General features: G+C 34.5%; 1 protein-coding gene across 1 annotated transcript in view; it reads left to right on the top strand.

Annotated features, from left to right (window-relative positions):
* The window catches only part of Eif3h (eukaryotic translation initiation factor 3 subunit H), an 85315-nt gene that overhangs the window by 7229 nt on the left and 52516 nt on the right, over positions 1-25570 (top strand). Inside the window, exon 2 of the mRNA XM_020166457.2 lies at positions 8722-8878. Within this exon, the coding sequence (XP_020022046.1) occupies positions 8722-8878 (157 nt within the window). The remainder of the gene's footprint in view (positions 1-8721; positions 8879-25570) is intronic.

The raw sequence follows: 25570 nt of genomic DNA, 5'->3' as shown, positions 1-25570 counted from the left end.
AAAAGATCTCTGAGGAGTGGACTAAACTGGAGAGACAAGAGTCAGTCAGTGCCCTGGAGTACTTGGCACATTTTAGTCATTTACTAAATGTTTGTTGGATGGACACATCGATGGATGAGTGAATGAGAATAGGTGAAATGGTTATTATGGTAATGGTAGTCATTATAGTGGTAAGTAAGATTTACTGAGTGATGTGTTATGTATTTTGGGTGGACTGTTTTTCTTGGTGAATGTTCTTGGCAGTAAGTACTCAAAGCTTGTTGATTTATAATGGGCACAGGTTAAGCATCTTCTAAACAGGGCTCTGTTTCCAAAAGTTATCTTTTACAGTGACGTGTGTACATATGCACACTATCTGGTAATTTGTGGATGTGTATGCAGTGACATCTGTGGATAGAGTTGAAGAGTAAATATATCAACAAGAGATTAGGACTTAAAGCCAGGTGTTTTGTCTTATAGAGTGTGGGTATTTTTCCCTTTCTTGTCCTTTCAATTCTACTTTAACTGCTTTTGTTCAACTGATATTTTTCTAACATCAAAAGAACATGCTAAAATCAAGATATATTGATTCTGTCCACTTAGCACTGTCAACAAAGGAAATTAAATTTGTTCTAATATGTAGAACTCCATGAAGCAAAATCATAGTGATTGCTATATTTAAAATAGTTTTTCTCGTTAATTTTTTATTTGACGTCTTTTGGGTTTAAAACATTGTAGTTAAGTAAATAATGCATATTTGTAAAGAAAAGCTATGTCCTTCAACACTGTTCTTTCACAAACATGTAACTGCATATATATAAAATAGCTTTTTATCATGTATAAATAGCTTTATTTACCCTATCTTTTTGGGTTTTTGATGAATGCCAAGAATATTTTGGCAATGGGGTAGATACTCTACCACCTGAGCAATATCTTTTCTTTTACAGATGTATGCCACCATGCCCAGGTCTAAGGAATTTTTTTCAAGGAAAATGCCTTTAAATAGACACAAAATACTGCTAATATTTTAATATCTTCACTTCAGGTTTGAGTGTTTTTAGGGCTGGAACACTTGGAGAAGTATACTTTTTGATATTGTGGATTTTTTTTTAACCTTGTCTTTTGGGGGCAAATAGGAGTTAGTAAATTTTTTTGTTTGTTTGTTTGATTAGGGTCTCACTGAGGAGATCAGGCTAACCTCTAACTTAAGATCTCCTGGCTCTGCCTCTTGAGTGTTAGGATTATAGGTATGCACCACCATGCCTGGCTAGAGATAGTAAATATTTTACTGCCTGTAATAAAGTTTCTTTGGTGAATTAGTTTTATATCAGAAGGTTTTGGTAGAAAATGAAATTATCTATTTACCTAAATAACTTCGTTAAATTTAAAACTACTTTAAAGTTTCAAAAATATTTACCTTTAAACTTTTGTCTTCTAAAACAGTATAATTTTTAAAATGTTAAACTTTCATGTGTTTTAGTCCATTGCCATTATTCTTTTGTTTCCATTATATTTGTTTTTTGTTTGCTGCAGTGCTGTGGATTGAACCCAGAGCTTCACAGGTGTTGGATACTCTACCACTGAGCTATATCCTTACCCCAAAACAGACAGTTTTATATGTCCTTGATAATGAGGCTTATTATAAACAACTTAAATTTATATATTTTATCATATTATATATAATGTACAGATACAGTAGTTCCTAACCTAATTGCTTGGACTTTAAAATATGTACAGTTTTTTTTTCAACCAAAGTACTATTTATACACAACAAAATCTCATTTTAAATGTACAGTTTGAAATTTCATGCTTTTGAACAACTGTGTAGCTGCCACCATAATCAAGATGTAGACTTTCTCTCACTGAGTTTCCTGGTGTCTTTCTGCAGTCAGTATTTTCTCTCTACCTTAGTCCCTGGCAACCACTTATCAGCTTTCTGTCACTGTTTTGCCTTTTCTAGAATTTCCTGTAAATCAAATCATACAGTACATATGTCTTGTTTGATTTCTTTCACTTTGCATGCTTTTGATAATCTTCCCTGTTAATGCTTATTGATGTTTTGTTCCTTGTTTGCTGAGTAAGTAATATTATGTAGAATGGACATATTGCAGTTTGTTATACATCTGTATTTGGTGGACTTTTAGTTTGCTTCCACCTTTGGGCTGCTGTGAGTATGCTGTCATGAACATTTGTGAATGTCTTTATGTGGACATATGTTTTTATTTCTCCTGGATAGATACTTTAAGGAGCAGGAATTTGACTTGTATTAAGTTTGTGTTAACTATAACATACTGTCGTTCCCACCAGTAATTTTCATGGAGTTCAAACCTTTCACAAAGGTCGCCGTGTCTACTTGCCTACTGACTTAGACCCCATGTCCTGACCCAGAGACAGAGATTGGGTTACAATTCAACTCTCCCTTTTGGGAATTATATCTGGGCTGAATTGCCTTTGGGCATTGTGTATTAACTTATAAGGCATTGCTCTGGTTGTGTTTCCTCTTCTAGCTTAGCTATGTATTTAAACTTTTAAAAACATACTTGATCCTGTATCTCTACATACAGGTAGGCATTGAGGGGAATGAGGTACTTCAGAGTGGCATATTGCTAGGATCAGAGTCACAGATACATTTTTAAAAGCCTTTTCCTTTTTATCTCTGAACTTCATTAGAGTTGCTATCTTTATTCGATGGATTTTGGATGTTGGCTTCATAGCTTATGTTTACAAGGTAAAGATTAACCTTGACAATACTCTTAGAAACGTAGTTAATTAAAAACCACATTAAACTTTTTCTGAAAGGATTTCATTAATACATTGTTTCAAAAATTATATTAAATTGGTAGTCTTGAATTGTGCAATATTATTTTAAGTTAAAACTGATTGTGCCAGTTGATTGGCTTTATTATTATCTACTAGTGCTTTTAGAAAAAACTTGAAAGTGTATCACCCTCATCTTAGTTCTCATCCATTTTTAGGCCTTTTTGTTCTCCTTAAAGTACAGTGTGTGTAGTTTATGAAAGATAAATCTTCATCTTTAAAATCTTTTAAAATCACAGTTACCAAGTTTTCTCTTCATAGGGCTGATTGCTTGTTCTTCACTTCTCATGTCTAAAGGTTTTTCTTGGATCCCCCTAGTGAAGGCTCCCTCCCTGCCTCTCCACATTACATGCTCCCCACCCCCTTTTCTTCATAGTGCCTTCCACAACCTATAACCACATCAGTTTTCTTCATTATCTTATTAAAGTGAGAGCATCTTAAATATTTTTTCAGTTTGTCCAAGGTCAAAACTATTCATAATAATTTATAAACATTATTTGCCAGTTTTACTCTTGTTCTTTCACGAGCCTTTAGTAGAGATTTCTAGATGCTCAGTGATTGTGATAACATAAAATATTGAATGCAAAAAAGCAGATATGATAACCTGTCTTCTATTAAGCCACACATTAAAAAGATTTTTCAAAAGTGTAAAACAATGTGATTCTTCTGTTCTGATTTAAATGTTTTTGAAAGGGTATTTTTTTTACAGAAATGTGAAACTGCCAATTTTGAATCCTGATTGGATATTTTCCGTTTGGAAAATAACTTTTTCATAAAAATGTAATTTATGCTAGTATGTAATGTGTTTATTATTTTTAAGAGAAATCTCTTGAACATTTCTCAGTTTGAAATTTTCGTGTGTAATTATCAATATAATAGTTTCTTAGGACCCTCGTGATTTTTTTTTTTTTTTTTTATCATTTTTACATTTACTCACATATGTATACATTGTTTGGGCCACCTCGCCCCTCATTATTTTTCAGTATTAAAAAAATTTTTCTTGATGGTACAGGGCCTCATGCTTCCTAGGCAGGTGCTCTGTAGCTTGAGCTACTCTTTCAAAGCCCTTTTTTATGTTGGGTATTTTCAAGATAGGGTCTCCTGAACTGTTTGTCTGGACTGGCTTCCAACTGAGATCCTCTTGATCTCAGTTCATAGCTAGGATTATAGCTGTGAGCTTGGCAATTTAAATTTTTTTTTACACTTTAAAGGGTCCTGTGGTACAAGGTAAAATGTATGTGATCATTATTCCCAGTTCCTGTCAAGAGAGTTACTAAACCCTTAGAATTTCTTGATTAATAGGAGTGGCTTTTGTTTATTCATAATTAACCTCATTTGATCAGGGCATAGTTTATGCTAATGAGGTGATTTAGGCTGGGGCTGCTCACCAGAAAGACCAAGTAGTCAATTTTAAGCCCTATTGACATCTGGAGAGGAGGGGATTGGGCAGGAGAGATATGTGTGTGTGTGTGTGTGTGTGTGTGTGTGTGTGTGTGTGTGTTACTAGGATTTGAACTCAGGGCTTCACACTTGATAGGCAGGTGCTTAACCACTGGAGCCACACCTCCAGCTCAGTAGGGCAAATGATTAATCTTTATTAAAGGTCTTGAACCACAAGCTTTGTTGAACCTTGGGATTCTGAATGTTTGGAGGATCTGGTATGGTGGCAGGCCTCCCTCCCATATCTTGACCAATACATTTCTTTATCTGTTCTTCTGTGTCCTATTTATAATTTCTTATATAACATTAGCAAGTGTTAAGTAATATGTATTTGAGAAAATTGATAAACCCAAAGAGGATACCCCTGATGTACAACTGGTTGGTTGGAAGCACTAGAGACCTGGACTAGTGATTGACATCTGAAGTAGGGCAGTCTTGGGGGACTGAGCTCTTAATATTTGGGATCTGAAACCAACTTGAGGCAGATAGTGACAGACTTGAATTAAATTCTTATGATACTCAGCTGGTGTCTGGACAGTCTGAAGAACTGCTTGGTATGGGAAAACCCTACATATCTGGGTTGTATGAAAGCAAAGAGAAACTGTGTTTGAGTCTTGCCTAAAAATATGAACCCAATGAAAATACAGATTTATTTGTTTGATTTAATGTCATATTCCTAGGTTCTGGAAGAGGTGACTAAGTTGTAGAAGTGTGTCAACAGATATATGAGTGAATGAGAGGAGTCGAAGATAACAGAAGTGTAGTCATTCTGTGCAGAAAGATCCCAACTCTGCAGTTACTGTTTTTTTTTTGTTTTGTTTTTTGCAGATAGCATATTTGTTAGAAAATTATTAAAGTTCATCAGTAAAGTATAATCTGTATTTTGGTGAGATTTAAACTGCCATTATGAAATTGAAAGTCTTTAATAGGATTTTTACAGAGCGGTCTTAAAGATTTTGCTAAATCTTCCCTTTTAGGAAGGATAGAATATTTTATCCATCCTTGCTAACTCTTCAAATTTTAGTGTTGTTTAATCTGATATAACTAACTTAATTTGGACATTTTATGGTGTTTATACTTTACCCTATTTTAAGACTATTTCTTAGAAGCCACATCCTTTAGATTTGGGCTAAGTTAGGTTTTTGTTTTTTTTTTTTAAAGCCAGGCACTCAGAATAATAGAATTGTGTTCATTAGCGATTATATAATGGTCTACTTTGCTTTTTCACATCATCTGTAGTATGTAATAAACAGAGTAAAAAAGTATTCCCTTTAGGGTAACATCAGCAGATAGGACATCTGTTGACTGTCTCGCAAGTGGGAATAATCCCTTGCCCAACTTGAGATAATGCAAACCTCAGACATCTGTGAGTTAGTTTTCAAGTTAGTTGAACTATTCAGGGAACAGTAATTAATTAAATAGACTAAAGCACTCTGACCCAGAAAGTAACAAAGTTTCAGAAGGCGTTACAAAATTTGATGTTTTAGTTTTCTGTTATCTAGTTTACTTATCCTTTGAAGCATAATTTGTAGAGAATTCCTCATTTACCCACTAATTTGTAGGATAAAGAAATTCATTCAGCACTAGTTCATAAGTCTTAGGGTCCAGCCCTAAAAACCTAAGACTTACTGTGCTGAAGAAAACTTGAAGTGCTTCTAATGAAGCTACTGATTTGCCCTTTCATTTCTGTACTGCAGAGATTCTTCCAAGTAGGGCTGAGTTCCTTTATTAGGGGTAATAGTTTTGCTTTTTTTACAAATAAAATGCTCACTTTGGGGTCTGAATTTCTTAGTATCCTTACTTTTTAGCAACACTGGCTTCCTTAAGCAGAGGCAAGAAGACTGATGTTTAATCAGTATTGTGCATTGCAATCCCCTGTGCGGTTATATGGAAAGAAAACAAAACCAAAGGAAGGCTGGACCATAGTGTTTCATTAAAAGTTAGAATAAAATAGGATGTTAGTATCACCTAGAGAACCTAAAAACAAAACAGGAAGGAAAAAAACCCCTTAAATCCTGTATAGGAACTCAGGTCGGATCACATCTGAATTCAAGGAGTGGGCTCAGGCATAAGTGTATCTTAAAACTCTCCAGATGGCTCTAACATGTACCCAGTATAAGGATTCCTCTTTATCTGAACAAGCCGTTTGGGTCATTTTGTAAACCTCAGAACAAGTCAGGGCTCCTGACTGTATGGGGTAATTTGTGACACATCATGGTAGTATGTTTTTGTTTTGGAGAGCTATTAAGCTTTTCCTGTATCTGTCTTTAAAAGTAAGAACAAGGAGCATGAAATCAATAAACAGGATTAACTAAAAATATATCAGCAGTGTTTTATGGGTAGAAGCATATGGTTGGTTGGAGGGAAAGAGGAGACTGGTGAGCATGACTGAAAGCAGGATTTTTGTTTGGGTGCATTCCCATCTTGGGACTTGTGAGAATAGTGTTGCTAAAGATTAAAAGCTGTATTGCATTCTTGGAACTACTGACAGGTTTTTCTTTGTACTATTTGACTTTCAGTGGTCAGGGAACAGCAGTTTAGCCATCAGCGTTGGTCCCTCAGAGCCTTTTGCTGCCTGACCTTGTAGCCCTACCCTCAGCTTTTCCTACTCCATTCACAAAGTCCTTCTGCAGCCCTTGTTACAGGGGCTTCTGCCAGAACTGCTGACAGTGTGACATACCTGTTTCAGCTTTGTTGTAGACATGCCTGGAAGGACTCATGGGGTGGCTCACGTGATAGAGCGCTTTCCTAGCAACTGCAAGGCCCTGTGAGTTCAAGTCCCAGTACTTCAAAAAGAAGAACAAAACAGAAAACATGCTTGGAGCACCTGAAATTACCCAGTTATTGTGAAGTAATTTAAAGTGCCTTAGATTCAGAAATTGTCTCATCTCCTGGATTTAATAATTCCATGTCACATTATCCATGTTTCTTTATATAAAATGGGAAAATAATATAACTGACTTCATAGGGGACTGTTGTGAGGATCAAATGAGACACTTCTTGCATGTAAGACACTTAGCAGAATGCTGGACATATCAAACGATGGATAAATATTTATAATTCATTGAGCACAAAGTACCTTTGTTAGGTGGTAAAGATGTGATGTTGAATAAAACATCCCTTTTTAAAGTTGTTTATGTCAGGTATTTTGTCACAGTGATGTAAAACTGACTAACACAAATGTGTATGTATAGGAAAGTAGGAAGACCATGAAATGTCAAAATGATGAATGAGTTGACTAAGTTTTGGTGTTTTTTTTCCCCTGGGTACCTTATTTCATCAGATTATATCAAAACAGATCATAAAATTAGAGTTGAAAATTATTTTAGTGATTAAGTTTTTCCTGACAGCATTTTATTTTGGGCACTCTTGAATGCCAGAGAGAATTTATCCTTAAATTTGAAGGTTTGTTTTTTCTTTGCAGCATAGGATTTGAACTCAGGGCCTCATGCTTGTTAGGCAGGTGTTCTTACTGCTTGAGCTTCTCACATTAGTCTAGTTTCCTTTATTGAAACTAACAGTGGACATCCCCAGTTTCCTCTTTCCATAATAAGACTAATTTTCTAGTACCTGATAATCCTTCACTGTTTGGAACGTGCTCTTTATGAGTGTTCTTTTACTGGGAGAGAGATTTGAATTGAATTAATTGAATTCAAAATAGGGGTCTAAGCCCCCCCCCCCCCCCCGATTCTGGGGTGGACCTTGAGCCAGCCCTGTTTGTGATGGGTTCTTTTCAACTCGTGATAAAGTCTCTTTTATTTTCACAGGCTGGCTTTGAACCTCTCTCCTCATCTCTGCCTCCTGAGTACCTAGGGTTACAGGCATGAGCCCGGGCTCCTGGCTTTAAGCTTTCTCTCTTAAAATTAACCTTTTCTGTGTATTCTTACTCATGCTGATTTTATTCAGCAGATAATCAAACCACTGTGCCTTCCCATATTTCTATTGGGTACTGTTACTGGTGAATTTTTGCTTATTGTAAAGAACTGAGTAGAAGAGTTCAGTGGTACGAAAAGAATAACATTTTTATCAAATACAATGACTTGTTTTAAAATATGTTGATTAATTTTTTTATCCCATTTTCTTTATAAAAGCAAATAAGGTTATTTTGACCTGGCTTCTTTTTGAAACTATGCTGGATTCTAGTCACAGGTATTCCTTTTTGCATGTTATGTAGAAACGAGCTATTTATGAGTCAGTTCTAGAATTTGTCTGAAGGGCTACATTAAGCTCACATGTCTTTTTGCATCTCTTGTTTACTTTGATTTTAACAGCAGTTTAGTGATCTCATTAATAGGGTTAAGTATCCAGGAACCTTATGTTAACTTTATTATTTATGTAAGGTTAAAGTAAATGGTTTGTAAGACATCTATTTAGTCCTATTATGTAGTTTTGTGGTTTCCCAAACTCACTAGTGTAGTTTTTCTTATAAATAAAGGAAATATAAACTAGAATAGCTTTTAAGCTCCCGTCTGTATTTTCTTTTAGGTGGTATTAAAGATAATCAAACATTATCAAGAAGAAGGACAAGGAACTGAGGTTGTCCAAGGAGTGCTTTTGGGCCTGGTTGTAGAAGACAGGCTTGAAATTACCAATTGCTTTCCATTCCCCCAGCATACAGAGGATGATGCTGACTTTGACGAAGGTAAGGGTAGTCATTTCAAATGTGTCTCTGCAGTGTCTGCAATAGAGGATTAGTTGAATTATCAGTGTAACTTGATTATCCATTATTGGGGGATCTTGCCAGATTAACCTAATCACTACATTTCTGAGAGGGTAGAAACATTGCACAAATTATGGGAAATAAGGATTTATATAATAAAATTCATTACTTTAGATTTTTCATTTTTCTCTCCCCTCCCCTCCCCTCCACTCCCTTCCCCTCCCCTTTCCGCCCCTCCCCTCCCCTTCCTTCCCCTTCCCTCTTTCCTCTCTGCCCCTCCCCTCCCCTTCCCTCCGCTTCCCTCCCCTTCCCTCTTTCCTCTCTTCAATGGTACTGGGGTTTGAACTCAGGGCCTCACACTTGCTAGGTAGGCACTCTACTGCTTGAGTCACTCTGCTATTCCACTTTAGCCTTATTTGGGGTTTGTGATTCTGATTTGTACTGTAGTAGTTCCCTTTCATTTTCAAAGGATACATTCCCAAGATTCCACAACCCCCCGCCCCCACCTCCCTGGAAGCCTGAAACTATAGATAGTACTGAATCCTCTGTGTGTGTGTGTGTGTGTGTGTGTGTGTGTTTCCTATATTTGTTTTTATTATCTAAGTGTTTGCTTTAGAATTATGTGGAATTACGCAGAGTTTTCTTTTTCTTAATGGCTTATTTTACTTAGCATAATGTCCTCAAAGTTCATCCATGTAGCATATGACAAGATTTCTTCTTTTGGAAAGACTATTATTCCCTTATATGTATGTGCCACAGTTTTAAAAATCTGTTCATGTGTTGATGGAGATTTAGGTTGCCTCCACCTCTTGCCTATTGTGAATGATGCTTCAGTGAACAGGGATCTTCAGATACCTTTTTGTGATGCTGTTTTCAATTCCTTTTGAGGTGTAGTTAGAAGTAGTAGTGCTAAATCATGTGGTAATTTCATTTTTATTTATTTATTTTGTACGTAAAGCGGGAGTGTTTTTTGAAATAGAAGAGTAGAAAAAAGTAGAGTTCCCAGAACTGGGAGGGATCCCAAGTGAGGGTGCCATGCTTGTTTATTTTTGCACTACTGAGATTGAACCCAAGGGCTTCACTTTTTAATTTTTTTTTAAAGACACTCCATAGCAGCTGCTCTGCTTTACCTTTCAGCCAGTCATGCACCATGATTCCAGTTTCTCAGCATTCTTGCTAGTATTGTACTGGGGTTTGAACTCAAGGCCTACACCTTGAGCCACTCCACCAGCCCTTTTTTGTGAAGGGTTTTTTGAGATAGGGCCTTGAAAACTATTTGTCATGGCTGGCTTTGTACTGTGATCCTCCTCATTTCTGCCTCCTGAGTAGCTAGGATTACAGATGTGAGCCACCAGTGCCTGGCTGTTTCCTGTTTTTGATAGTGGTCGTTTTAGCAGGTGTGCTGTGATTTTTCTGCTACTAGTTTGCTCTTCCTTAATAAATGCTGATATTGAGCATCTTTTCAGATAGAATTGTCACTTGTACTCATGAAGGATTAGTTCCAGGACCCTTTTCAAATACCAAAATTTGTGGATGCTCAAGTCGTTTGTGTAAAACATATGACATGGACACATCCTCTTTTTTTTCCCCAGAATATTTTTGATTTGAGATTGATTGAATCAACAGATGTCAAACCTGTGGATAAGGTGGGCCTGTTGTACTTGCTGGTGACTTGTATATGTTTTTTGGAGTAATGTCTATTCAAGTCCTTTGATCATTTTAAAGTTGGATTATTTTTTGTTGATATGTAGATGTTTATAATTTCTTCATATTAATCGCTTATAGGATAGTGGTTTGCAATATTTCTTTGCCCCTATTCTGTAGGCTGCCTTTTTACTCTGTTGACTATTTCCTTTGCTCTGCAGAAATTTTTAGCTTTGCTGTAGTTCCATTTATCTGTTCTCCTGTTGGCTATGCTTTTGGTGTCACATTGAAGAAAGCATTGACAAATCCAAATACCACAAAGCTTTTCCCCTTTTTTCCCCTATAGAAGATTTATATAGTTTCGAGTCCTGTGTTTAGGTCTTTAATACATTTGAAGTTAATTTTTGTATATAGTATAAGGTAAGGGTCTATCTTCATTGTTTTGTGTATGTATGTCCAGTTTTCCCAGCATCATTGAGTGGTCTTGGAACCCTTGTTGAAGATCATTTGACCATATAAGTGAGGGTTTATTTCTGGATTTTCTATTCTGTCCTCTGGCTCTTATGTCTTATCTGTTTGCTAGTGCCATACTATAACTATTAACTGATCACTTTTAACTTTAGAAAATACTACTTAATTTCATTTGACTTAGCTACGTCATAGTACCTTGAACATATCATAGATGCAAAAATATTCTTGCTAAGGCTAATGCCTTGGTATTACAATTTATCTGCAAATCAGTTTTCACTAAAGTTATGCCTCTTGAAACTAATTAAGTCTACTTTTGTTCTAGGAATCTATGTACTAGTATTTGCATTTTTAAATCTTTGTGCAGTATTATCTTTTCTTTTTCTTAAATTGGCCATGCCTTTATCTGAATTATTACATATTCATACTTCTGACAGGATTAAGGCTGAAATTTCTGTGCAGTCCATTATGGCAGTGTTAGGACGTATCTATTTCCATTCACCAGTATGTCTGGGGATGCTTAATTGTGGGACTGGAAGACAAGTGGTTGTTAATATAATTTCTTTGGTTTATAAGTGAGAAGCTTGAGAGGGTTCACTTAAAGTGACTTGTTTGGTTACTTGGTTGCTGGGAGTAGAAACCATTCAGGAATAGTTTATACTGTCACACAGTTTTCTCAGATAATTATTATATTTTTAAGCTAAGATTCTTAGTTTAAAACATGAAGAAGAAAAATGTATTCAGTGCAGTTATGATAAGTAAAGCACAATATATTCATTTTAGATCTTGATCATTGCAAGTTAACCACTTCATGAGTTTGAGGTAATTAACCAATCAACATGCATTTAAGAAGCTCATTAAAACATGTTTCAACTGTCCTGAGATAAAAAGAGATTTCAGTTTAGCTCTAAATAATAATAATAGTGATAAAACAATATGGACATTCTAGCTGTGTATAATAAGTACATTGCCATCAGTTGTTACTCTGCATAGTTGAAGGATTGATCAGTCCCGTTTCCCAGATTAGGAAACTGATACTAGATAAATAACTTGTCCTAAATCATTTAACTAGGAGTAAGTAGAATAGGAAGTGAAGTCTGTTGCTTCCTGGTTTAAATATTATGATTTTTCCACTGTACTGTGTTGTTCTTAGACTTCGAATGAAGTACATATCAGAGATCAAAAGGCATTGAAAATGCAGTGTGATCCCATATCTGGAATCTACTTTTTGTGCAGAACAAAACAAGTTTTACCTTTAAGAATTATTGAGATTTATCATTTTCCTTACACATACGAAAAATACAAGACGGTGTCCTGTGTATTTTCATAGCCTTTGGTAACAGATTTGAATTTTACGTTCTCTAGCCTAACCCATTCTCTTAGTGGGCACTGGAAAAGTAGATTTTTTTTTTTTAAATCAAACCTTCCATTAGAATATAGTTACCAGTAGATATTTTTTATTAAACTTAGATATGAAAGAAAATTTCTTTTTGTGTAGTTGTATCTTGGAATAGTGCTATATATGTGTGGATAATTTTATATCCTGGGAAAAGCCCCCTTTTTGCTTGCTTTTTCATTATTTTGTGTCCTATAAAGCCAGTCAGGGTCAATATTTATTCAGGTCTTCTGCCACTCATCTTATGCAAGTAAATATCAATTATTTTATAATTTTAGTAATATATTTTGAGTTGTTTGGGTTTTATTGAGTGTTTGGGTTTTTTCTTTGTTTTTGTTTTTGTGCCACATGTAAAGTGGAGATTTTTAACCCAAGTAAAATTTTAGTAAATGTTTTAAATTAGGTTGGTAAACTATAATCAGGGATCCTGTTTTTGTGGATAAAAGTTTTATTTGAACACTGTCCATCCTTCTAACGCTGTAAGAAAATTTGAACACCTGCCATAGATTTTATATTGTTTATATATATATGTGTGTGTATGTATATGTATGTATATATATACTTTTCTTATTATTTTCTCCTCATAATCTTAAGACTATCATTTTTTGTGTTACTAATAAATGATTTTTTGTTTATTGTTTATTTTCTGCTCTTAACATTAGCTGAGTCCATAAGATATTGTGAGCACTGAAATGAAAATACTAGTATTATTGGCTGTTTGATACTTACTTCCAGATGTTTTTTCTTTAATGTTAGTGCATTTTTCTTTTTTAAAAGAGCACATACTGAGTTGTTGATGTTTAGGTGAACTGTCTGAGAACATAGGGGAAAGAGGCATTAAATTCATTGTTGCAAAGTTGTGATTAGGCATTGTGGAAAAGTAATGATATGAGTAAAAAAATTTGGATGGGAATCTCAGCTCTATGTTCAGAAGCCATTTTACACTGAGTGACTTCTTCACCGATGTTTTTCTGACTGTGATATATTTTATTTGGTACATATTGTTCACTTCCTGAGTATTAGAAACGTGGGAAAAGATAATTTCCTAATGAGATAAACTGTTAGGATAGTACTGCCTTGGATTATGCTGTTGCAGAATGTTTCAAAATGTAGAAAACAGTTGGGGCATGAAGTTTCTCATTTGTTTCTATTCACAACTCCTTTTTTTTTGTAACATGGGGTAACTATCCAATGAGTGGTTAAAATCTAGATAAACTTTTATATTACAGAATATACTTCCTAGTTGAAGGGAAGACAATTTACTCAGATTACAGAATAAATGCTTTTTAAAAATTTGAATACAAAAACTTGTATTAAAATTCCCATTAGGGGGCACTATTATCAAGCTTAGGAGGGAAGACTGGTTTGTTTTCTCAGACATGCAACATGAGACTTGCTAAAAGGGAAAAATATTTTCATCTGATAAGATTCAAATACTGTTTTATACAGCTGAATTCCTTAAATATGTTATAAAGTACATGGAATTAAAAAGAATCAATAACCCGTTGTCTTGTTTTTTACCAGAATAAATCAATTTAATACTACAGGTGATATAAGAAACTTACTTTTTTCTGCATTGGAGCCAAATCCATAATTTTTATTTCTAGAGTGTACAAATTCTTTATTTTGCTTGCTTTGTTACTTACAAAGGGTGATCCTTGGCCTTCAAAATAGGTCTCTTTCAAAATGAAGCATGAAGACTATTGTATCACTGAAATGCTGCTAGGGGAATGAAATGTTGTCTAGCTTAGACAATATTAATGTGTATTGTGTAATTACTGAAGTGGTAACACACATTAAAGTGATACATACACATGGGTTTCAATCTTCGAGTTAATTTTCAGGAGGGGGGACTTTTTTTTTTGTAATTAAGCTTGGTATTAAAGTAAAAAATACTAGCATAGACTGTTATACAAAATTATTTTATCTTAAGCTTTCAAAAGGAAAGCAGTGCTGTAGAACCATAAACAATTTCAAAAGCTAAAATATGAATTGCTAAGAAATACAATTAAAATAAGATGTATTCAGAGTAACTTTTCACAGCATAGGTGCTATTTTTGTGTCATTGGGTTTGGAGAGAGTAAAGTTTGTGGTAAAGTTTCTTGCAATGCTGTTTACGTAAGTAGGCTATGTTACATGTGGGAGAAAATTTCTACTCCCTTCTCACCTCCCTTCTCAGCTTCATTTGTCTAAAAACCACACTCAGGGCAAAACTGCTTAAAAACTGGTGGATAACTGCTGATTCAGCTTTGAATTCAGGGAAGAGTTGAGTCAGTACAGAGAAAGCCTTTCATACTTTTTAGATAGGTGGGGGACATTTTGTGGAAAGACATGATGTTTACTTATTATTTTGTCTCATTATCTATCTGTAAGAATAGCCAGTGACCATTGTGATGTTCAACAGATTCATTTAAAAAAGATCTTGTTTGTTTTGTGGCTTTTTTTTTTTTTTAACAAAAATTTTTTGTGATCGAAATTATCAGGAGTATATTTAGATACTTGCTTTGGGATATGTTTTGGAACTTATTGGCGGAATAGGGACATTTTTATTTAGTGACCTCAAATCTTAAGTGGAAATATGATAAAATGTTTCATATGTCTCAGAAAAAAAATTACCCACATTAATTCATTTCAGCATTTATCCTGCAGATTACATTGAGTAGTCAGTGAAAAAGATATCAAATCCTGGTTGCTACCTTGAAGGATTTTAAGTAGTAGAGACAGTGTGAAATAAAAAAGTATGAAACAATTTATATGTCTGGAATGAGGTAGGAAAAATGATAGAAATACCCAGATAACAGCCACTTTTTCTTTTATTGGAGTGACTCACAAGAAAAGTTTGATTTTACAAATGGATGCTGGTTGCAATTTTATGTAACTGGTAAGGAAGTTAAATGTCTGTGAGTTTATGCTAATCATTTATATTGCTGGGTCCTCATAAGTAGCACAAATATCTCTAGAAATAAAGAACAAACTAATACATATATTCAACTTCGCATCTTTCTTCAGAGAAAGGTTACATTCCTTGGCAGTACTTTTCAGGTATTGATTGCTTCTACTTTAGTATCCAGGTAGAGAAGTTGTTTTCGATATTTCTGCTCTTTGGATAAATGAAAGGACTCATACTTCAGTGTTGTGTTTATAGAAACTTGGAGCCCATAGTTCAGTTAAGAATATTTAAAATATTTAGTAAATACTTCATTTGAGAAACAGCGTGTGGGCAGAAAACTACAGTCTGTATGTTAAATTGTGATATAATTCCCCTGGGTACTAATCGTTTTGTTGTTACTTAGGATAGTATTTTGAAAATGTTAATGGTGAATGTTCAGGGCAAATTATTTTAGATTATTGCTTTTTTAAATTGTTTGATCACTCAGAAAGGTTATGGTTGAGTTGAAGTTTTAACCTAATGTACTCTATGTATTCAGTTTTTAAATTATTAAGGTGACTAAAATATGAGAGGAAAAACCCAAACACAAAGCATTAATATTAATATGTTAGCTATGTTTTTGTTTTTCTTTTAGTTTTGACTATTTCAAGATTTTAAGTACAAAAGTAGGAGCAAAGTCTAGGTTCACTTTAAAAGTTTCAAAAATATTTTTGCATTTACTTCATGCTTTAAGATTTAGTTTTTAAATGCGAGTTAAGAAACCCCTGTTTGTGGAAGGATACTCTATTGAGAATGTGGTCAAAGTAAAAGATTTTTCTGCTTAAAGAAATTAAAGTGCTTTACACTGTACTCTCCCTTGGTCCCCAAAGTGTAAGTGCTATGGTTTGGAAAGAAGCCAAGTAAAACCTGTTCAAATTTTGTGCAGACTTAAAGTAATACTGTAAGATTTGAAAATTACAGGTGGATACAGTACTTAAATAGTATTTAAAATTCCTAAGTTTCCCAAGTCTAAAAATGTAATCCTTAAATTACTATTCCCAGTGGTTTAAATTTTAATTAAATAAAACTGTTTTACTTTTGACCCACAATAACTTTCAGTAAAGATATGTGAATTTATTACTAAACTTCAAGGTGACAACCATTAAAGATGGTTAATTGTTTTGCAATAATTAAAATGTCGGAAGCCCACAATTATAGTATGTAACCAAACATTCTTGTTACTTCTGTTTTTCCAAAAAATTTTCCTAACGAATAAGTTCAAGCTTGCTTCCTATTTTGCCCAGAAGTGTAACCCAGTTTCATTCCCCCAATTAAATATGTTACCTAATCTGTAAGTTTTATAGGCTGATAGATTAATTATAATCAGATTTGATGTTTTTGATGCAAATGCAGCATTTTCCAAAGTGTGTCATAATTATGCCAGAGCTCTATTGCTTTATTTTCACCTCACGGTACTGAAAATTTCATAGCTCTACAAACTCATCTGTTTGAGATTAATCTTTAGAACTAACCTGTTATGTTTCAGAGTGATGTCATACCTTTATCACTTTTCCACCATGAATATTAGTATTGACTGCTTTTTAAAAAAATTGGTGACTTGGTACATTTTAGATGCTTTCTGATAGAACTGAAAACAAAGCCAATGTTCATTTTGACTGAAGTAAAAATATCACTGTGTAGGTTTCTAAGGCATGCCCACATCAACTCCTTTCCTTACCCTTATACACATTTATCTTTTCTTCTTCTAGTATCTCACCTGCAGACATATTTTAATATAGAGACAACCCTTCTTCCCTCATTGATTAGTGAGATCATACTGTTATTTCAGTGGTCTTTACAGAAATATATATCTGTCTTGTTTCTGTTTTACAGAATTGAATAGGTGATGACTCCAGGAAATCAATGTGAGTCAATGCCCTGTATAGCTATCCTTATCTCAACCAGCAAAAACCCTTGTTCCTTCCTATTATTGCTTATACTCTCTCTACAACAAAATTAGAAATAAGGGCAAAATAGTTTCTGCTGGGTATTGGGGGGGGGGTGGGGGGTGGGTGGAGTGGGTGGTAAGGGGGGGGAGGGAGGGAGGGAGTGGGTGGTAAGGGAGGGGGTGGGGGCAGGGGGGAGAAATGAACCAAGCCTTGTATGCACATATGAATAATAAAAGAGAAATGAAAAAATATATATATATATACCCCAATAAAAGACTAAGAAAATTTCAAAAAAAAAAAAGAATAGGTGATGACTCTGTAGAGACATATTTTGGTGGAAGGTTACTAACTTCAAAGCCAGCAATAGAGGCAGTAGGAGTCTGGCAGCAAAGCCATAGTTGTGACTCCCTGGACTTGTGGCCTGCTGCCTCAGCAGGCAGCAATGGCAGGTGCCCTACCTTACCCCTTAACCTTTGTAGCTTCCAGGCTTATCTGCTCTCACTTTAACTCCTTACTTGCTTTTCTTTCTTTCTTCTTTTGTTGTTCATTCATCTAACCAGTATCTGAGTGGGAACTATATGCCAGGCACTTTCACTGATCATAGCTTATCTACATCCTCCTATGGACCTTTAATTTAATACATTATACTAGTGAACAGATGACTATAAAGTGGAGATTTTGTTACTGTTCAGGTGAAGGTGTCTAGAATGTATTTTTGTATAGTTGGAGAACAGCTTGGGGTTACAAGTGATATACCTTCAAATCTGTAGGTCTTCAGTTCAGAGTCAAAATGATTTTAGGTGTACTTGTTTTGAAAATAATTTGTTCTTGAAAATTTGTAAATTGAATCATCTGTTTTTCATTTTATTATTAGAAATACATCTTATTTTTGTTTTTGACCCATCTTCATTTGGTAGCAACTCCCAATACTTTAAATGCACTCAGATGGTTTTTGAAAATTTATCACTAAGACTACTGGTAACAAGAATTATTTCTCCTTATAATTTTTAAATTTTATTTCTCTTCTTTCTCCTACCACTACTCCTGAAAACATAGGTAAAACAAAATGTTAAAAAAATTTAGAAGATTGTGAGAGGTTGTATAAAGAATAGTGATAAAATATCTTAATGGGTACTAGTGATAAAATGAAGAATGGGATGATAAAGATATCACATGAAATATTAAGATCATTATAGCCATTTCTGAGTTTCTTCTCTGCTCCTTTAGGAGGAATTTGATGTGACTAATAATAAGACTGATGATGTTTCATCAGAATGCAGATTATCTCACCTTCCTCTAGGCAGATTGATTAAAATGTACTAGTAACCAGTTTGTTAACAGTGTGTGCACACATATACCATTATAGTTCTTAGTTGAGAAAATTCTGAAAATCATATATTTATCACATACTTTATGAAAGGCATAAAAGGAAGAAAACCTAGACTAAGTTCTGTCTCAGGTCCTTGATTTGCCACTAATTGTAGTTGGTTTACTCCAGCCAGAGTTTTCACTTTGCAACGTGGATCATAATGGGAACTTTTGTAATTATTTAGGAGAGGAGAAACAGACCCAGAGAAACCCTAGGTTAAATTAGTGATACATCTAGAGCTGAAGCCTGAATGGGAAATCCACAGTTTAGGAGGACTGCAATTAAAAATAATCCTAGTATTTTGTCAGAATCACTCTCCATGAGTGATGCAGATGCCTGTAAATGCGACTTGTAGGCATTATGTATTTACTACTTGATGTAAATTTACCACATAATGTAAGACTACTTTCTGATGTTATTACTTACTGTCAGCACATCTGAAATCAAATGATTGCTGAATTTAACCTAAATTTGCATATGTGTACATTAGGTATTAAATAAAAATACATGGTACTTAGGCCAACTAAACATTAGTAGTGGTTGAATACATACAGTGCTTGTCCAACTGCTGAAAATCAGCACAGCCTGTATTTGCTACACAGAATGGAGACGCTAATTGAAGTATAGACTGAGCTGAGTATGGGAGAGAAGGAAATGAAATATATGTTCTTATTAAATGCCACTGAATGCAATTACAAATAGTTTGAATGGATGGTTTAATTTGACCTAGGAAATCAGTGCTTGACTGATGCCGCAGGAAGACTTTCTAGAATACATTGCTTTGCAGATGACTTAAACAGACAATACTGTCATGTGAATTTCCTTCTTTACTGAGTACACAGTATGGTGAAGTAGTATGTTGTGCAATGCTTCCAATCTGCTGTTTCTGCCATCTGGGCAAACAGAATGAGAGAGAAGAGAGCATGGAAAGGAAATGGATCAGTTAGCTGTAAGGAATCTGTGTGAACACTGGGTGCCACTCACGGAACACTGAGCAGCAGTGATTTCCTTTGTAACTATTACAACTGTCTGTAAAATGGAGGCTTGCAATACAAACAGCTCTCACAGTTCACCTTCTAGATGTCATGGTACTTGTGTTTGAGTCAGATAGTAAAATCAGCAATAAAAACCCTGATCATGCTATACCCTCTTCATATTTTTCTCCTTAATTTTTGATAAAATATTCTTGCTGTTCCATGTTTGGTACGAATGTTGAAGTTGATTAAATAATCCTAGCATTTTTACTTTGCCTAAATGAAATATTTTTGGAAACATAGGATATTGTGAAATTAGTTTCCTGAGAAAGATAAAAGTATTTTTTTATAAAGGCAGCTGGACCTGTAGGTGGGAAAATTGCTTCAAAATCTTACAAGTTGTAACCAACAGGGAACTAACTATATGAATGATGTAGTATATGAGTAAGAGGAATGCTTTTGTCACTAGATACATCTCTTATTTGAATCTTAAGAAGTTGTAAAACAGTTTCTCCTGTGGGTGTATAAATGGTTACTTTTTTGATAAAGCGTGAGCTCTTGCTGGTACCTCCTTTGGAATTAACATAACCTTATATAGATGGCTAACAATACAAAGCTACTGTGGTTTCTGTGGTTTTTTTTAACCAACCATGGCTCCAGTTCTAAAACATTTAATAAGAAACCCATTCTTTTTTAAAACTTTTTGGACAAAGAGTTGTCTTATCAAAACACATAGTAACTTCAGCAGATTCATAAGTAGGGGGAATTAATAACAGAATGTTTTTGTTGACACCAGGAAGTAGATAATATAGTGCAATTGTGGTAATGAGTACCATATATGATAAGACTGAGCCACCTGGGTTTTATTAGGCTGCTTGATACTTTGATCACAATATTATTTCAAGGCTTGTCTGTTTAAATTGCTAAGGTTTCTTGTCATCTTGGCGATTTAGATCATACTTTCTTTCATTTTAAAGATTTTTTTTTTCCTTTAAAGAAAGACTGGCCAAGCAAAAATTTGGAGGAGGTGCATGTTCAACGTCTAATAAACCCTTTGAACAAGAAAACCTGTTAAACAGAAAATTAGAAGCTTGAAAGAATAGCAGTTGAGTATCAAGTTCATCCAATCTTGCTTCTCTGTAGCTTTTGCTTGGATCATAATTTCACTTCATATGGCAGTGGAGTATTATAAGGATGATTGGCATAATTCAGTAAATTTTTGTTTGATATAAACATATGCATTTAAGTTGTATATTTCATGATTTGAGAATGTACTACTGCCATCAGTTTCCCTTCAGCAGATATTAAGTGGTTTTGATGAACATTTTCAAGAGTTTTTGGAAAGATTTTTAACTACTTTACTCATAATGAATGAATTATTTTAATCACAGAATTTAGTTTGTTTGATAAATTGTCTTGCTTTGCCTTTGAACTTGAAATCTTTAAACTTCACTAATATATATGAATGACATCTTTAGTCATCAAAATCAGCAGAGTTTCCTTTTACTAATTTTCTTTACATAGAAATAGTCTTTCACAGGTATTTACTGGTATCTTTGTGATGTTTTTAAGTGAATGTTTTGGCTTGGAGAAATAAAAATACTCATTTCGGTTAGTAAAAAGAGGACAGGGAAGATTGAATAATTTAAGATACTGTTACTAATACGATAGTAATCATTTAATGCCATTTTGAAGATTTATATGTAAAATTTTTTGTACATTTATCTATGTTCCCTCCCATTAATTTAAACTGTTTTGATATTTGATTTCTGTATCATAACTTCTATTATAATTTTGACTTGAGGTTTCCATATTCCCGTGTAACTTAAGCCTGATTAAAGGCACTTAAAAATGTAGTTTCTTTTGATTTGCCTTTGGTAGTGAAAGTAATACATGAGAAGTGACAGTCAGTAGCTCTTTATTTCCCTGATAATACATAGAACAATTGTAAAAATAGGGAAAGATTTAAGATCAGCTTACCAAGAGCTTGTAACATTCTTGTTTTTGGAAAGTAGGGTTGTATTCTAAGTTGTAGTCATATGTGACTCATTGATTCAGGAAAGATGAACTCACAAAAAGGCTGAGCATAGATTTAGGAACAAGCACATATATGAGAAAAGATCTGTCAGTCCAGGCAAGAGACTTAATTTTGGAAATGGGCTGAAATAAGAGAATATAGGACAGATTCTGGAAGACTTTGTCTGAACACTCGAAAATGGAGTTCAGTCTTGAAATAATCATGAGTCATTCTGTGTCCTCCAGCAGAGGTGTGAGAGTATAAAAATCAATGCTTTGTGACTTTGGGGAAGATCAATAATGGGGGCTTGAATGTAATACGGGCAGTAGCAATAAGAATAAAAAGGTAAATACTAGAGAAGTGGAAGAAATGACAGGTTGAGTTAAAGGGCACACTCACATTTTAAGGGCTTAACTAAATATTACCAGATAGCTTTAATATGTGACATTCTTGAAGAATTAAATTTATGTTTTTCATTTCTTCCCTCTTAAATACTTTGTAAACAAATTCTGTTTAGGGGTAATGGTAGCTATTACAGAGCAGACAGATACAGTTAAGTATAAACTGTTGATTCCAAGCTATATTTATGATCAACTTATAATAACACCAGCTTTACTAAAATGAAATATTTAAGTTTTTCAAATTCAGAAATCATAAAGAGCTCTTTGGGCCATTTTAAAAGTACACATTTTCTATGGAATAGTCAGTGTAATATAGATGTGAACGGATATTTTTGAGACTGCCTTCTAGAGAGAGGGTTGATCTTTATTATTTAGCTCCAAAGAACAGAATTAAGACCTATTAAAAATAGAAATAAGAGTGAAGTAGATTTCTTCCACTCTTCAAACATGATATTCTATTCATGAGATGGGGTTCTTTAGATAGTCATGCCCTATTTCAAGCATACTTTTAGCAACTTACTCACTTAATTCATTCAGTTAACAGATACTTACCTATACCCAACTATCTTGGGAACTCTTCCAGATATTGAGGGATAACATGATGGATGAACAAGTGGAGGAGAGAGACGTTAGACTGTTAACCAAATGAAATAATTATAACTGTGGAAGAGAGAAATGGATGCACTAATATGTGGTGCCCCAATGTAAACTGGGTGTTGAGGGAGTCCCTGGTTTGGAGGTATCATCAGCAGACTCCTGAAGAATAACAAAGAGCTAGCTGCATGAAGAGTCAGATGGGAAGACCAAGGCAAATCCTGCTAAATGAGAAACAAGAGGCTGTGTGTCATTCAGAGCCTCATAAGACTAACAAGTCCTTCATAATTCTGTGACTTAATCTAGGACTTTTCTTCCTGCTCTTGCACTTGACATTTGAAATATTTATGGAGGGGTGTGGGTGTGACTCAAGTGGCAAAGTGTCTGTGTGCTACTGCGAGGCCCTTAGTTCACACTCTGGTACTGGAGAGAGGGAGAAGGGAATGGGGAGGGGGAGAAAGAATGACTGTGAAATATTTATAAAAACCCAGCTTGGTGATTGAATTTATTAGTGATAGTGTTTACTCCAAGAAAGTTTATCAGTGATTACTAGATAACCTTCACAAATGAGTGTATCTGAAGTCTTTAAATAAGACTTGTTTTGAAATAATTTTGTAGTTACTGAGTAATCATCTTACATATCTTATATCCAGGTTTAACCAGTTTTTCCATCAATGCTCTTTGTTTTTTCAGGATCCAAATGTAGGATACCACATTGCATTTAATTGTCATGTCTCCTTAGTAACTTTTGGTCTATGACTATAATTAGTATTTACTTTCTCATGATCTGGGCAGTTTTGAGGAGTACTGTTAAGTATTTTGTAGAATATCTCCCATTTTGGACTTGTTAGATTTTTTTTTTCACGATTAGACTGGAGTTACATGTTTTTGGAGAAACAAAGCCACATTCGTGAAAAGCCCTTCTACTTGCATTCATTCACAGAGAGAAATAATATAACATAATGATGCTGGTGATGCTAATCATGGTCACGTGCTTAAGGTAGTGCCTGACATCTGAATAATCACGCTGTCTTGGAAATTTTTATAACCTGAGGAAACTTTGGGACCTGAGTACTTTTGTTAAGAAAGTCAGGAATTCATATCTCTTGGATAAAACAAGTTGAATAGCTTTTCTCCTTATATGGTTTATTTCTAATATTTTAATGTCTGAACAACATGGATAAATGTATAAATTCTTTACCTTAATATGTAACTTTTCATGGAGATGAAAGTTTTTTTTTAATGTACTTTAGATCTTGATGATCGTATTAAGTGTCTAAATTCATATAAATGGAATAGGCTGTATCTCTGACAGTATGAATTAAATGTTGGAGAACATTTATTGTAGCTAATTGGCATGTCAGCATGAGGAATATTTAATACAGCAGTTAACATTTCTCATGAACAGTGCTACAAAGTGTTACTGGTAAAGTTGGTTTCCACTGCAAATTACCTTTTATATAAAGGAGTGCTCTAGACTTACAACTGGGATAAATACAGTTTTGGCCACTGACATAGAATATATATATTCTATGAATATATATATATATCAGTGTGAGAGCTGTATATGGCCATAAAATCTATGAGATTGTTTAAGAAAAATGGTTGAAATAATTTGCTTATAAACAGCCTTGAGTAGTTTCTGTGTTTTCTCTTGGGTATTTGAAACATTTTACTCTTAACATATTTAAGTTTAAAAAAAATAGGAAAGAAAATACTGAAAATTTTGGTCACTTCTTTGATTTTACTCTGTGCAGTTCTCCAATGTTTTATTTTATTACTGACTTCAAGGATCTCTTCATATTTATTGACTAAGCCTACTATTTTGTGTGTGGAACAAAGCAACCATTTTATTAATAGCAACATCAAGATTTTACTGTGTATAGGATTGTTTTTTACTTGTTGTTAGAAGAAACATAACAAGAAACTTCTTCTGGGTGCTACATGCCTGTAATCCCAGCACTGGAGACTGAGGGTAGGATTAGTGATTCCAGGCCAGCCTGGGCTACACAGTAGAACCCTGTCTTAATAAACAAATTAGGAAAGGTCATTAAGAAGTAAGAAGTCTAGAAATTAACAATGGGGAAGAAGTAATCTTTGTTATTTCCACCATTATTGTTATTGTACTGGTAATGATAACATTCCAAAGTACTAATTGCTGCTATTTATTGGGCCACTCATCATGTGCAAAACATAATGTTGAGCACTTGGCTTATATTCATTTAATCCCCAAGGAGGATGTGAAATTTGATTCCTACTATTTCAGTCAATTTGTAGAGGTAAAATTTAAATAGAGTAAATTAAAATAATATGACAAACCCATCACAAGGCAGCACAAGTTGAATATGTGTTATCTGAAATGCTTGGGACTTGAAGTGATTTTGATTTTAGAATATTTGCACAGATTTTATAATCATTTCTTACATCTGTCATTTGAACATAGTCACATACCAATATGACATCCCTTCTCCAAAAATCCAAAACCAGAAGCTTTTTTGGGCAGTGACATGACACTCAAAAAGTTTTGAGTTTCAAGGCTGGGGATGTAGTTTGGTGGTAAAATGATGGCCCTGGGTTTGGTCCCCATCCTCCCCAAAACAAAGTTTCTGGTGTTGGACTTTGAGAGCAGGGTTGCTCAACAGGTACATTATGGACAAATGACTTGTCTAAGAAATAATTTCAGGAAGAAGTTGCTTCGGCACAAGGTAGATCTGATCTATGTGAGGTTTAAGCTAGATCCTGAAGACAGATTTCTAATTTCTCTAGCCTTATTTCTTGACACTACTTCTATTCCCATTTTTTTAGCTGTACTAAACCACTTGTTTATCACACAACCTAAAAACTGTCTTGTTCCTGGATAGTAATGATTATCCTATTCTCTTTGCATCTATCCCCATTCCAGCTAATTGACTGTTATTTCAGAGCACAGTTTAAATATTACCCCTCAGAACCTCCTTAAACCTCTCCCCACCCCCATCCCTAAGGCAGGCCCT

Source organism: Castor canadensis, chromosome 3 (assembly GCF_047511655.1).
Source record: "Castor canadensis chromosome 3, mCasCan1.hap1v2, whole genome shotgun sequence".
Lineage (NCBI taxonomy): Eukaryota > Metazoa > Chordata > Mammalia > Rodentia > Castoridae > Castor > Castor canadensis.
Note: the sequence above shows the minus strand (reverse complement) of the source record. Positions and strands in the feature narration are given on the sequence as shown.